This window comes from Podospora pseudopauciseta (genome assembly GCF_035222475.1).
Source record: "Podospora pseudopauciseta strain CBS 411.78 chromosome 7 map unlocalized CBS411.78m_7, whole genome shotgun sequence".
NCBI lineage: Eukaryota > Fungi > Ascomycota > Sordariomycetes > Sordariales > Podosporaceae > Podospora > Podospora pseudopauciseta.
In genome coordinates, this window is record NW_026946667.1 from 3,458,788 (window position 1) to 3,471,542 (window position 12,755).

General features: G+C 51.3%; 7 protein-coding genes and 1 non-coding gene across 8 annotated transcripts; 4 read left to right on the forward strand and 4 right to left on the reverse strand.

The window, feature by feature from the left end:
- Positions 1-50: 50 nt before the first annotated feature.
- QC763_700100 (uncharacterized protein) lies at positions 51-2,648 on the reverse strand (the record flags this gene model as incomplete). Its single annotated transcript, XM_062915018.1, has 5 exons — positions 51-525; positions 598-926; positions 979-1,223; positions 1,279-1,818; positions 1,880-2,648. The coding sequence occupies 5 exons, from the start codon at positions 2,646-2,648 to the stop codon at positions 405-407; spliced, it is 2,004 nt and encodes a 667-aa protein (XP_062762352.1). The 3' UTR covers positions 51-404.
- A 729-nt stretch (positions 2,649-3,377) lies between these two features.
- On the reverse strand, positions 3,378-4,190 carry QC763_700090 (uncharacterized protein; the record flags this gene model as incomplete). Its single annotated transcript, XM_062915017.1, has 1 exon — positions 3,378-4,190. One exon carries the CDS (start codon positions 4,188-4,190, stop codon positions 3,378-3,380), a length of 813 nt encoding a protein of 270 aa, XP_062762353.1.
- Positions 4,191-5,757: 1,567 nt separating this feature from the next.
- Positions 5,758-6,903, forward strand: QC763_700080 (uncharacterized protein; the record flags this gene model as incomplete). The annotated part of the gene is made up of 2 exons (XM_062915016.1): positions 5,758-6,211; positions 6,267-6,903. The coding sequence occupies exons 1-2, from the start codon at positions 6,078-6,080 to the stop codon at positions 6,901-6,903; spliced, it is 771 nt and encodes a 256-aa protein (XP_062762354.1). The 5' UTR covers positions 5,758-6,077.
- Positions 6,904-7,484: 581 nt separating this feature from the next.
- On the forward strand, positions 7,485-9,266 carry QC763_700070 (uncharacterized protein; the record flags this gene model as incomplete). Its single annotated transcript, XM_062915015.1, has 1 exon — positions 7,485-9,266. One exon carries the CDS (start codon positions 7,485-7,487, stop codon positions 9,264-9,266), a length of 1,782 nt encoding a protein of 593 aa, XP_062762355.1.
- Positions 9,267-9,331: 65 nt separating this feature from the next.
- On the reverse strand, positions 9,332-10,287 carry QC763_700060 (uncharacterized protein; the record flags this gene model as incomplete). The annotated part of the gene is made up of 3 exons (XM_062915014.1): positions 9,332-9,388; positions 9,481-9,510; positions 9,604-10,287. 3 exons carry the CDS (start codon positions 10,285-10,287, stop codon positions 9,332-9,334), a joined length of 771 nt encoding a protein of 256 aa, XP_062762356.1.
- A 433-nt stretch (positions 10,288-10,720) lies between these two features.
- QC763_0112930 lies at positions 10,721-10,791 on the forward strand. The gene has a single exon. It is a non-coding gene; the product is annotated as a tRNA-Gly (tRNA).
- QC763_700050 (uncharacterized protein) lies at positions 10,721-11,508 on the forward strand. The gene is made up of 2 exons (XM_062915013.1): positions 10,721-11,367; positions 11,418-11,508. Exons 1-2 carry the CDS (start codon positions 11,134-11,136, stop codon positions 11,484-11,486), a joined length of 303 nt encoding a protein of 100 aa, XP_062762357.1. The 5' UTR covers positions 10,721-11,133; the 3' UTR covers positions 11,487-11,508.
- QC763_700040 (uncharacterized protein) lies at positions 11,419-12,607 on the reverse strand (the record flags this gene model as incomplete). The annotated part of the gene is made up of 2 exons (XM_062915012.1): positions 11,419-12,107; positions 12,169-12,607. 2 exons carry the CDS (start codon positions 12,605-12,607, stop codon positions 11,545-11,547), a joined length of 1,002 nt encoding a protein of 333 aa, XP_062762358.1. The 3' UTR covers positions 11,419-11,544.
- Between the last annotated feature and the right edge of the window lie 148 nt (positions 12,608-12,755).

The window sequence follows — 12,755 nt, forward strand, 5'->3', positions numbered from 1 at the left end:
GGTGAAAGAGGCCGGTTCTGGGATGGTAAGTAGTTGGTAGGGTAATATATCGGTTTCATTTCTGTCGAGGCCGTGGGCTTGATGGAAACATCATCTGGGTTGGGTTTTGCTTGCGGGAGGACTTTCATGACCCTGTTCACTCTAGCCTGGATCAAACCGTTTGATGCAGCGATGCATGTACGTGCCTGATTTGATTAAAAACAAAGCAGTCTATAATCAAATATATGGGGTTGATCAAGCATGGCAAGCTGTAGAGAGTCTCGAAAAGCCTTCCCTTGCCCAGTCGGTGACACCGTTAACCTCACGAGGTCAGCTTCCGGCACCCATCTAAAACTAAACAAATATTTTTCCAGCCCAAGAAGATACCCTCAATATTGTTGGCATCACCTACACTCTGCACCTCCTCACGCGGGGCTTAGCTTGGCTTCATTCGAAACATCCTCAGACTTCATCCTCTCTTCGGCCTGGGCAACAGCACTCTCCCAGTCAGCATTGTAGAGGTAGAGGAGCTCGAGTGCCGACACACTGGTTAATACCTTGTCAGTAATGCCATTTCCTAGTTGTCTTCAATGTCTTAAAAGATCAGCGTCCACTTACACAGCAAGCCCCATAGTCAGTCCTGTCCAAAGCCCGCTCAGCTTCCAATCTAGCGCAAACGCCGTCGACAACGAGATGGGCAAGGCGACCAAGTAATACGAAAACAGGTTGGCATAGCCCCCGATGGCCTGTCTGCCAACGCCGCGCAAGATGCCGTGAGACACAGCAGCCAAGGCATCAAAAATTTGCATTAAAGCACAGACAAGAATTACGCGCTTGGCGATGCCGACAACCTCGTCATCTTCCGTGAAGATGCGTGGAATGGTCTCGTTCAGCACAACGAATACGGTCAGGTTGAAGCAACCAACAATGAATCCTGCGACAATGGCCTGTACAAAGGTTTAGCAACAAAACTTGTACTAATCAGAAAGGAGGACATACCACTCTGGCAGTAACCCGGGCAGCGTCGCTCAGGTGCGCCCCGATGAGATTGGCGACTCGAGTGGATGTGGCAATGGCCAACGGGAATGGAATGTTGAATGAGGTGGAGGTGACGGTGACAAGCACGCTCTGTGCTGCAAGTTGCGCGGTCCCAAATTGGCCAGCGGCGATTGTCAAGATTTCCAGCACGGAGAACTGTGCTTCAATCATGATCATACCAGGTAGCGCCAGTTTGATCATGGGTCCTATTTTAAATGTCAGCGCCTCAAAAGGGGCAGGAAAGCAGAAACAGGTACGCACCCCAGTTGCTAAAGGCCTTGCGCGTCAAACCGTTCCAGCACTGAGAGCCATCCAAAAACCGCACGTATGCCACTAACAAGAGCGGCAAGAGATTCTGGGTAATGGCCATCGCTGTGGCGGCCCCCGCAAAGTGCCAATCAAACTTGAAGACAAACAAGTAATTGAGAGCGAAGCTCACGGGCGCCCCGATGAGCAAGGCATACGTCGTGGCATGAAATAAGCCCTGGGACTGGACGAATCTTTTACCGCTCTCCAAGGCTGCGACCCCGGGCATTCCTACGATAAGAACTCGCAAAAAGAGCGCGGCAAGCGAGGCCGTTTCCTGATCTGGGACCATGGCGGACAAAATAGGCTCCGAAAACCACCACAGCACAGCAATGGGCACCATGAGGATCCAGAGAAGCCACGTCATCCGTTGGGCTTGGAGGCCAACAAGGTGCTTGTGCCCCGAGCCGTACGCCTGGGCGCAAAGCGTGTCTAGACAGGTGGAGAGGCCCTGAACAGGAACGTAGCAGGTGATGCTTGCCGTCATGGTAGCCACTGGAAAGAGGTGACTGTTAGTAAGCTGGCAATTGCTGCGATGCATGAATGGAGCACTCACGATTCACGGCGGCCAGCTCCACCATTCCCAAGCGTCCCACCGTCAAGACACTCCCAATAGTGACCGAGTAGTGCAAGAGAAAGGTCACAATCAGGGGAGCTGCGTACTGGACCAATGTCTTGGTCTCTCTCTGCCAAGTCGTCTTGATGGCTTGGGCTGCCACAGCCTCTTCGAACCGCTCGTAAATCTCCTCGGCGGGAGGTGTCGGCAGGGTCTCGTCGACCTCGGGTGTTCCTCCTCCGAGGAGAGGTGTTGTCTCAACGACGGGGGCATCCTGGAAAATGGGCTCCGGGTCTTCGTGGTCCTTGATCTTGGTGCTGAAAAGTCGTCGATAAAGGCGCCAAAAGACATTGTTGCGCTGAGAACGTGGATGTTTTGGTGGCAGAATAGCATTATCGCGTAGGAGACTTATCTCTGCCTGGAGAGAATCTTCGACCTCGCGCGGATTGGGAACGGGCCGGTCCAATCCTTGAATAGCTATAGTTGAGTAGCCAGACCCGTAGGCAACGCCGTTGGGGTGGAAGGCGAGTTTGGCATCTTCGGGACGACCATCTGTCTGTGATTCGGCGTCTGATACCTGGGTTTGGGAGTCGTCGTCCGAGGAGCACTCGGCAATATCTCTGGCCAAGATTTCGCGAACAATCGGGGAAGTCGCTAGAAATGAAGGGGGGTATGGCAGGCTTTCGGGGATGAACTCTGACAAAACAGACTGGCGGCGACCTTGAGATCGGCTGTGGATAGGCTGGGGCCCAGATCGAGAGTCGGCCATCTTGACGTTGCGGATGGTTTGTCGAAGGATTCTGTCGTGGTTAGGTTGATTTAGAAAGACTCTGGACGGCTCTTGGTCTCGAAAAAGCTTGGAGACAAGGGCCCGGAAAACCGTGGAAGGTACGATGGTTGGGTGAAAGCGGACTAAGAAGAAGGTCCCACGGATGGTTGCGCGCAGGCAGTCACTGCTCTATGACATGCACTGTGGCACAAAGGCAAGTCGTGGTAGGTCTTGCTCTCTACGATCGACGATGCTCTGCCATCCCAAGGCTGTGGTCCCTTCTTATCTTGATCTGCAAGCATTTCGTTTGAGATAACGAAGGCCATGGAACCCAACAGCAGCCACACACCAACGCCATCCTGCAAATTAGCGGTGTATGACATTGACATTTATCTGCACTGGCTTATCTTTTGTATGTATGATAAAAGTAAGATAATTCACCCATGGTGTGCAAATGCCAAGAAGCAATAGCACTTCGCCTCCGATCGTCCTCCTCCCCAAGGGTTCAGTGACGCAGCTTGGTTTGCAGCTTCCTGCAACTCTCTTGCAGCTCCCCACCACCCACATGTGTAACGGCGGCCACTGACATCATCGCTGCCACCCTTGGACCAACGAAAGAGCCTCGCCGACCCCCCACCCTGCCATGGAGAAAAAGCCCCGAGGACTATCTGCTCCGGCTGGCAACATTGTGAAACCTCAACTCTAAAATCCGCAGCGATTCGAATATCCTCAAACTCTTCCAACGGCTCCCAGTGCAATCAGAAACTGCCCACCATAGTACAAGACCCAAACAGCATGATGCATCCAGCCCTGGTGTGCAGATGTCGCCGGAACCAAGAACCTGCCCGCCGCCAGAATCGAGTCTGAGTTTGCAAACATGACCGCTCCGGTGACAATCTCCCTGCTCTCCAACGTGAGCGCCATCAAAACCATGACAAGAATTGTCAACGAGTACACGGCAACTGGCGCTCGCAGGTCTTTGCCGACCTTGGGCATCAGCTGCACAATCATAACGGGAACCAACATACCCAAAGCCCCCGCAGTTCCAAGACGCCATATATCGCCGTTTTGCAGCACTTGGAGTTTGGAAACGATATCCCCCGCACCTGGACCGGCGTGGAGAAAGTGAATAATGTACAGGATGTGCGCAACTAGGAAGCTCAACAGACCGAATAGAAAAGATGTATCATCGTTCCATGCCAGAAAAGCGTCACCTGTTGAGCCCAGGGCCAAAGCACCCACCAACAGAGCTGGTCCACCGCGAAGGTAGGTGAAGATCGATAGGAGGGCTGTCGAAGCTGTCTTGATGACCATGCGCGAAAAGCTCGGCGCTGCGCGGACCATGGCCTGGTAGATAACTGCTGAGCCAATGGAGGCAGCGAGAACAGCCGAGTCTACCGTGTAAGAGTTGGCGGCCATGGTTGAGTTTGGGGTTTTTGAAGATGAGAAATAAAGTGAAGTGTGGTTTGGTTGTTCTCGCGAGCTTTGTCTTTTCAGTTTTGACGGTGGACACCGAGGCCCCAGCCACACTTGGCATTCCATGTGACTGACGTCTTGGCAAAACCCTTGATAGTCCTAGCAGAATTGAGCTCGATAGGTACTACGCTTGTTCTAGCAATCGGACGTTTGAAATGAGCAAACTGAAATGGGATGAAAAGCCCTGTTTGTATGTGGAAATGGGACAGCACGAGCCATCATGTACCCTCTTCGAACAGAGCCGTGCTACTTTTTATAGCAAACTCAAAACACACTTTTTTGGTGATGTTGAATAAATATAAAAATGTTTACGATGGCAATTTGCTAGCAGCTACTCCAAACAGGCTTTTCTTGCAAAAGCAGACCCGTGGGTTTGAGGTAGAGAGTCCACTGTAGCACATCTGCATCCTCCAATGAAATGAACCAGCACTGAAGGAAACTGGATGGGGCTAGACTTGACCCTGTATCTTCAGACTGTGCTCCCTCTTGACATAGGTCACAAGGAGGAGTTGAAATCCGCTACCTACATGACCCGTGGAATCTGTGGTTGCCAGAACCAAACCATAGTATGGACAAGCTTTGTGACGGCGGCTTTATGTAAGGGGGAAGCTAAGCAGTATAATTGCGCCTCTGGACTCTATTGAATGTAATCTAGAAATACTTTGACCCAGGATTGTTAATTATAAAACTATGCGTAGATAGTACATCAAACCTTACTGAGTTGGTGAAACACACAACAGCAACAACCTCTCCAATCACATAGTGTAGCTTTACCAAGAACTATTTCCTGTATCCCAACAATTACCTGTCTAAGTATCACAGTTACATAGGTACAGAAAAAAACCCTGTCAGCCAAATTGTGGACAGAAGGGTACCTTCGAGACTGGCACAAGCTGGTGGCGTCTTGAAGAAGAAGCACGCTCCTCGCCAATTTACAGACTGTTTTAAGACCTGTTGGTTAGTTTTCAAGGGCTACTAACGTTAGTTGTTTGAGAGGTCGAGTATTATCTGCAAATGTCCTTATTCCCAGAACGATTCCCTATTGTTTTGTTGGGGACGCTCAGGTCACTCAACGAGGCACTCTAAAGACGTAGGGTAGAAAAGCCCGAAGGCTCGCTACCGCATAATCTTGCACCCCATGGCGTAAATATATTGTACGTACTGGCCTTGACCCATTGGCTAGATTGGTACTTGTTGGGTAGGTACTCAGTGAATCATGCAGACAATGTCGACTGATTCTAAGAGGCAACGTTGCGGTGACCACGCCCTGTGAAGAAGTAAGCATCTGCCGGCAATACGCTATCACCCCAAATTCTATAGATAGCGCAGTGCCCCGGATCAGGTGTCCTCAGGTGATGCTTCAATGAGACCGCTATGAAGCATGTCGCGTATTCGCCGCGATACCGCATTTTCTTCAACAGTCTTCAACTGGACTTTGTCTGGCAGCTATCAAAGGGTTGGTGCAATTCCCAAACATGCTGCCTTTTTACATGACAACTGCGATGGCTTGTGCCGTACTGAGAAGAGGCAAACATAAATTTTGCTCACCAAGCCGCCCACCCAGATATTGATTTGTTGACTTCGTGTACCACGTCAAGTGGTCAACTCCACGATCCTTCCAGTTCCAAAGTCCCTCCCAACCACCTCCGTACTCGCAACCGTAACCTCGTCATGAAAACGAGACAATCCCATGACTCTTCCTTAAAACGTGGCGCTCGTGAGAATGGTTGAACACGACCCCGGTTGATAAGGACCCTGAATACGAGAAGACAAGTCTTGGCTCGACGGATTGGGATAGCGAACCTGCATCGCTCGGCACGCCACTGCACACCCAACCCACGCTATTAGGTATATGCAACCGACCCGATACCTTGCAGTCCGACCTTGAACGATGGAGGGGGCACGCGTGCCGAATAGATATAAGTTGAGGATTGTGCCCGCCTTTGACTGCCGATGTGCTACTCCCCTCGCCCTTTCGGTACTCTATACGTCCAGACAGTCGTCTCAAATCAGTCACTCGTTCAACTTTCACTGAACAGAATCATGAAGCACTTTCTCATGTTTGCTGCCATAGGCGTGACAGGGCTGTAGGTGTCTCATTAGTTCCCATGTTTTTGTCATGCTGACGATTCACTCCTCTAGATCCCAGGCTCTCTCCCCGCCCCTGATCACCGCTTCTATCCCTCTCCCATCCGACATCACCTACTCCCACACGCAGACTGGATGTCCAACTGTTACTCAGACACGGGAACTTTGCGCCAGCTGCCCTATTCCAGCTTGTCTTGTGCTTGGAACCATTACGCAGTCCTGCAATTGCCCTACCCCTATCCCTACAGTCTATCTTGACTACCCATGCTCGGAAAGTTGCAGCGGAATCTGGTGCGCGACCAGCTGGGCTATTGTTCAGGAGTCAGGTTGCACATCTACGGACTCAACATCTCCGTCTTCCACTGCCACCATCACCAGCAAGACCAAGCCGTGGCACAACGGCACCTACACTGGTCATAGCACCAAGACCAAGACGACGACCATCACTGAGACCGAAACAGATGAGTGCGAGCCAACACTCACCAAGACCACCACAGTGACCATCAGCTCCGAGCCGCCCGTGCTACCGACTTTAGAGACCTCGACGAATCTCCCTGATGTCGAAACCTCCATCACAATCGCACCTAATGTCACCATTACCTCGAGAGGCCCAGGAGGTGGCGGGGCAGTGAGCTCCACGAGCGTGGTCGAGGCGGCTGCTGGAAAGATGCGCATACTTGGATTGTGGTGAGAGGGTCATGTCTAGACGAGATGATATGAATGTGTTTAGTTTACGGAGTGGGGCGTTGTCGTGGGTGGTGTTTAGTTGTGTATTGGGGAGCTCTTGTTTCTTGGGTAGGCGTCCAGTGTAGTGAATGAGGTCGACGTTGTTGATGCTAGACTTTTTCGTCATTCTGCCATATCTAGGTGATTTTGTTATTCCCATGTGTTGACATTGATGCAGTGTGGGTCGGGGGAGTATCCCCGCTAACGTCTCAGACATGCAAAAGACCTGGAACTCCTACCCCTGAACAGGATTTGCATCAATACACACTCTAGCTCCAGCCCATCCAGTGTAAATGTCTCAGAATATTCTTCAAATCCACACGCTCCGCGCTCTCCACCGTTAACCTGGCACACGTCATCTAACTGGACTCTGCTCCGTCCAGCTTGTGCCGATAACCCGCATGCGGCTTGGCGTCAGCTACCCCGCTGCCTTTGACTTGAAGTGCTGCGTTCCGTAGGTATAAAATGGCGCGACCCTATTGCCTTTGCAAATTGATCGAATGAGCCATTTCACGAACCATCTAGTCAATATCCAATCTAGAAACCATGTCTGAACCCACCGAACCGTCTGCTCCCACACGCCGTCTTACTGCCAAGCTTGGCAGGCTCAACCCCTTCAAGTCGTCCAAGCGATCCAAAGAGGATGAGGACGAGGAAGACATCGGCGAGGATATCGATGACACCACTGTTGCAGGAGGCGGCCACTCTGCGTTTGACCATACCCGCCATGATCTGATGGTGTCGGATGCCATCAAGTCCTTTCTTGCTCGACAAGGTGTTTTGCCTTCAAAGGATGACCCCGAGGGGCTAGCAACGTTGCTCGACCAGCCTATGGTCATACCGCCTGCGTCGGTGTTTGACAGATCTCACCCCCTCACCGAGTACTTTATCAGCTCCTCGCACAACACCTACCTGAGGGCCCATCAACTGTACGGCAAATCTGATGCTGATGCCTACAGGACTATCCTGACGGCTGGGGCACGCTGTGTCGAGATAGACGCGTGGGATAATCCCGATGACCCGTCTGAGCCGAAGGTAACTCATGGCTATACTTTGGTTTCGAATGTTCCTTTTCGGGAGGTTTGCGAGGTCATTAGGAACTTTGTTGACTACCAGACGTCTGCTGGCGCAGCAGCAGCACCTATTCTCCTGTCTCTCGAGAATCACTGCAATCCAAATGGGCAGCTTCGGCTTGTTCAGATCATGAAGGAAGTCTTTGGTGACAGACTCTTGAGTAAAGCAGTCCGAGAAAAGGGACACGAAGAACAGTCCGAGTCGGACCCAGAATCCCACGTGCGCCTCGAGGAGTTGGGCAACAAGATCGCCGTCATTGTCGAGTATCACCTCCCCGGAGAGATCGACACATCCGATTCTTCCTCTGATTCCTCTTCTGACGAGGAGGAAGAGGCAAAAAAGGAAAGAGAGGAATACAAAGCCCGCAAAAGGGAGACTGAAGCTGCCGTAATCATCCCCGAGCTGGAAGAGCTAGGCGTCTATGCCCAGTCGGTGAAGCCAGGCGATGATTCATGGTATGCCGGCGAGGGCGTCCTCAGGAACAGGCCGCATCACCACTTGATCAACATATCGGAAGCGGGCTTGGCTCGGCATGCCACCGACGATGTCAACACAGCAGCAATACAGCGGCACAACAGCAAACACCTTATGAGGGTTTTCCCCAAAGGCACCAGAATCTCGTCACGCAATCTATCACCCGTCTCATTTTGGGCACTTGGAGCTCAAATCCTAGCGCTAAACTGGCAGCGTTTCGACGCCAGCATGCAGCTCAACGACGCGCTCTTTGCGGGAACGACGGGTTATGTCCTCAAACCCATGCATCTTCAGCACTCGGGTGGTGGAAGATTGGTCAAAACGAGGAAACGACTGAGGCTCCACGTGGCCGGAGCTAGTGATGTTCCTGTTCCCAAAGGAAGGGATTCGGTACTTAAGCCGTACGTGACGGTTTCATTGGTGCAGAAGGATGGCACATCGTTGAAGCAGTCAAAGAGAAAGCAGAAGACGTCAGGTTACAAGAAGCATGGGCTGAGATCTGCCCTGGCTGCTCTTCACTCGAGCGAGGAGAGTCCAGCTGAGACGGATCCGATCTGGGATGAAACTCTGGAATGGGAGTTTGAAGACGACGAGCTGGTGTTTCTGCGCATCTTTATCAAGAGTGACGATTCTTTTGCAAGCAATCCCATCTTGGCAGTTACCGCAGTACGAGTTTTGTATGTGGTTCAGCGGGAGTGGGGATTCCTCAGGATGCTGGACCTAAAAGGGCACGAGACAGGTTGCACATTGCTGGTTCGCTTTGAGATAGAAGACTTGTAGGAACAATTGTCCGTCGACAGCAGAGAGCTTTGGGCTCGGTTGTTAAAGTCGGGTTGGGTAGCAGTTCAGGGGTTCAGAGGTTCAGGGCTTCGGGTGGTGTTACTAGTTAGATGGGGTGGATTCTTTGTTGTAAACAACTCTTGTTACGGCGAGGCATGTAGAAGGGCTTGGATGTTTTCTGCAAAGCTTTCTGCTATTGTCTGATGTAGAACCCCTGTCTACAAGGCGGTGATCGTTTTACAGGCTCGACAACATTTAGATGCCCACATCAATGTTGGAGCTCAGCTAATTCAAGGAGTGATCAGGGATCTTCGGCAAGGGGAACAGGCGCAAGAACAATTCTCTTGCCCTTTCCATCAAACTTGTCGGCTTCTTCCACATAGTAATCCTTCCATCCGGCCTTTGGCAAATCGATTGTCTCGTCCTCTGTCAAAAACTTCATAAAAACCCCATGTGTAACCACCACGATGCTCGTTTTCAAGTCCTCCCTTTCTTCGGCGGCCTTCTTGTCCTCCTCCTTCTGCGCCTGCTGAATGTTCTGGGCAACATTCCACAAAATCTTCCTGACCTTCTCCGCCCTTTTGGTTACGCTCTCATCGTCCGCTGCATAATCGCCCTTCTTTTCCAGCCAGTCGTCACCATCGAGTTCCGAAGCGTTTCCAGCCAAACTGGACCAGACACCATCGGGAAATGAAGGGAATCTCTCTTTGAGCACCGAGATGGGAGAGCCAGTGTCGCAGGGCAAGTCGCTTCGCTCTTGGAGGTAGGGGTCCAGTATCAGGTTGTTGCCGCCGGGGAGAATCGAGCCAAAGGCGTCGAGTGTCGTCTCGATTGCTCTTGTCAGAGGGGAGGTAATGACAACAGCAACAGAGGACAAGTCGGGGAAGGATGCCTCCAAGGCGGCAGCCTGCTCATGGCCAACTTGGGTTAACCCGGGGTCGCGAATGTTGAAGTCTTTGGTGACATTGTGAACCGACTCGGCATGCCGGACAAGAAAGATTTGGGGCCTGGCTGGGGACATTTTGGTGTCCCTGACTCCTGGCTATTTAATTCTATTCTTGCAGCCTTGCTGGAGTTGGAAATGGACCAAGGGTTATGTATATATTCCCAATTTTCTGCTCGTTGTCCTTCTGCAAACAGCTTGTTGAACTTTTGAAATGTTCAAAGGGGAGGACATTGCGGGGAATGCGGGGGAGTTCACTTGTGGCTTTATACTGCTGATGCTGCCCCCCACTGTGTTGCGTCTTTTGCGCATCAGTTGCACCATCGTGGGATGCTATCATTGGGCAGCTTCGAAGATTGCCAGAAACGAGCTTGAATAACCTAAAAACCATTCACAGACTGAAACGTCCTGTTGGCACTCAGCTTGCTGTTCTGGGGAAAGGGAAGCACCCAACTGAGCTGCAGCGTCAAGATTGCCAAATTCATTGCGATTTCATCATCCACAGTTTCCAGCATCAGTGGTTTAGTGGCAAAATCCATCGTTGCCATCGATGGGCCCCGTGTTCGATTCACGGCTGATGCATCACGACTTCTTTTTCTCTCCAGCTAGCCCAAACTTGCTGGGATTGCCCTGGAATAGCTTGCTTCCAATCCTCTTGCACAGAATCCTGTACAGCCGAAGAGGTTTGTGCTGTTCTCTCGTAGCTCATTCAGCGTCTATCGGTAGACTGTGAGGTTTCAAGATATCTCAGAAAGATATCTTGGACAGACAAACTGAAAACCTCGTCTTGGCTGCTAGAACCGCGTTGAACGTCAATGCTTTATGGCATGGGGCAGGTCCACAGTGACGCGATACTGACAATTCCAATGCGAGATGCCGTCACTCTGATTCAGTCCTGGGAGTCCACTTTGCAGATATATCACCATGTTTCTTCTCCTCCCCTGCGGAGTGTGTGGACAATCACCTCAAGAAAGCATCAAGATGCCAATCAAATCCTCCACAAGCTTCTCCCCAGGCGACACGGTTCGTTACAAGCCGGTGGGCGGTCCAGACAGCAACACGTCCGAGTCGGTGGGAAAGATCAAGGATGTCTTGACTGAGCCCGGTAAACAGGCTGGTCGGAACGTCAACGCCAGCGCTGAGATGCCCAGATACGAGGTTCGTTGGTATTTCATATCCCTCCAAACACACTGTTGACAAGGTGACAGATTGAGAACCTCAATACGGGAAAGACATCTACCATCTACGAGCGGAACATCTTGGGCATCGAGAAGTGATCAGATGGATTGATATCGAGAGTAGGAGTCAAAATGGAAATACAAAGTCCCAGTCATATCACAACTCTCTGATCTGAGCATTACCAACCTCCTCAAGAAGAGCCTCAACCCTTTCTTTTCCCTCGAGCATGGCCCAGTGTCCAACGTCGAGCTTCTCAACCCTCAAATCTTTTGCCAGCCCACGAAGATTTTGGATGTGCATATCAGTGATCACTGCGTAGTCCTTGAGGGTGGCGATGAAGAGAGTAGGAATATTGATCGTTTTCTCCTCCGCTGGCAAGTCCTGATCCTCTTTGGCAGGTCCACAAAACACAGCAGCCTTGTACCAATTGAAAGGACCAGTGTATCCTCCTGCCCTCAAGATTCTGTTGTGCATCTCCAGTTCGGCGGGCGAAATCCAGTGGGCAACAGGAATCTCGATGTCGGACTCTAAGAACTTGGTAAAGCCTCCCGGTTCCCCAAAGTACTCAATCCACACTTTGGGGTCCTGGGCATAGAAAAGCGAATCGACGCGCCTGTCATTCTTCTCAACCAGGGTTGCGCCATCCGGGGATATAAAGACCTTGACGTAGCCAGAAGTGCTGTATCCTAGAATCTCTTTGGACATTTGTATCACGGAGTCTGTTCACATTGCGTCTTGTCAGCAGGGTTTGAATCCAAGTTTGACCTCGAGGAGACATACCAGGATCAAACGGCGAGTCCAAAAACATGAAGCCAGTTGCTATGAACACCAGTTGACTGAAGAGCTCTTTGTGGTGCACGTAAAGGTGTGAAAGAAGTCCGGCACCAAAGTCATGCCCGACTCCAATGACCTTTGGGGTGTCGAGAACCTTGGTCACAAGTTCATGGACTTGGGGAACAAGACACTTCATCTGATATGGCTCGTAGGATTCCGGTTTGTCCGTGTCGCCATAGCCGAGAAGGTCCGGTACCAAAATACCAAAGCCAGCCTTGGGCAATAGCTCGACTTGGTGATGCCAAATATAACTGGAGCTTGGTGCGCCATGGAGCAGGAGAAATGTGGGTTTGCTGCCAGTAGCAAGGACGTGAATGTAACCATAGGTTGTACCGTCACTCAGTATTGCCTTTCTGGCGAGCTTGGGGAAGGCAGTCGAAGCCATTGTGAAAGCAAGACGAGGAAGTTACCTACTGTTGAACTGCGCAGCGGATTATGGAGTGTTATACGGACGTAAGGGACAGGGGTTTGGTTGGATGACCCACCTCTCGCCCTTTCATCAACATGAACATGACATGCATGATAGGCACGTG

Excerpts from the sequence above, each read along its gene's own strand:
- QC763_700050 (XM_062915013.1), top strand. The coding sequence starts at position 11,134 with ATGTTTCTTCTCCTCCCCTGCGGAGTGTGTGGACAATCACCTCAAGAA. Across the intron at positions 11,368-11,417 it reads CTGAGATGCCCAGATACGAG|ATTGAGAACCTCAATACGGG; the intron begins GTTCGTTGGTAT and ends ACAAGGTGACAG.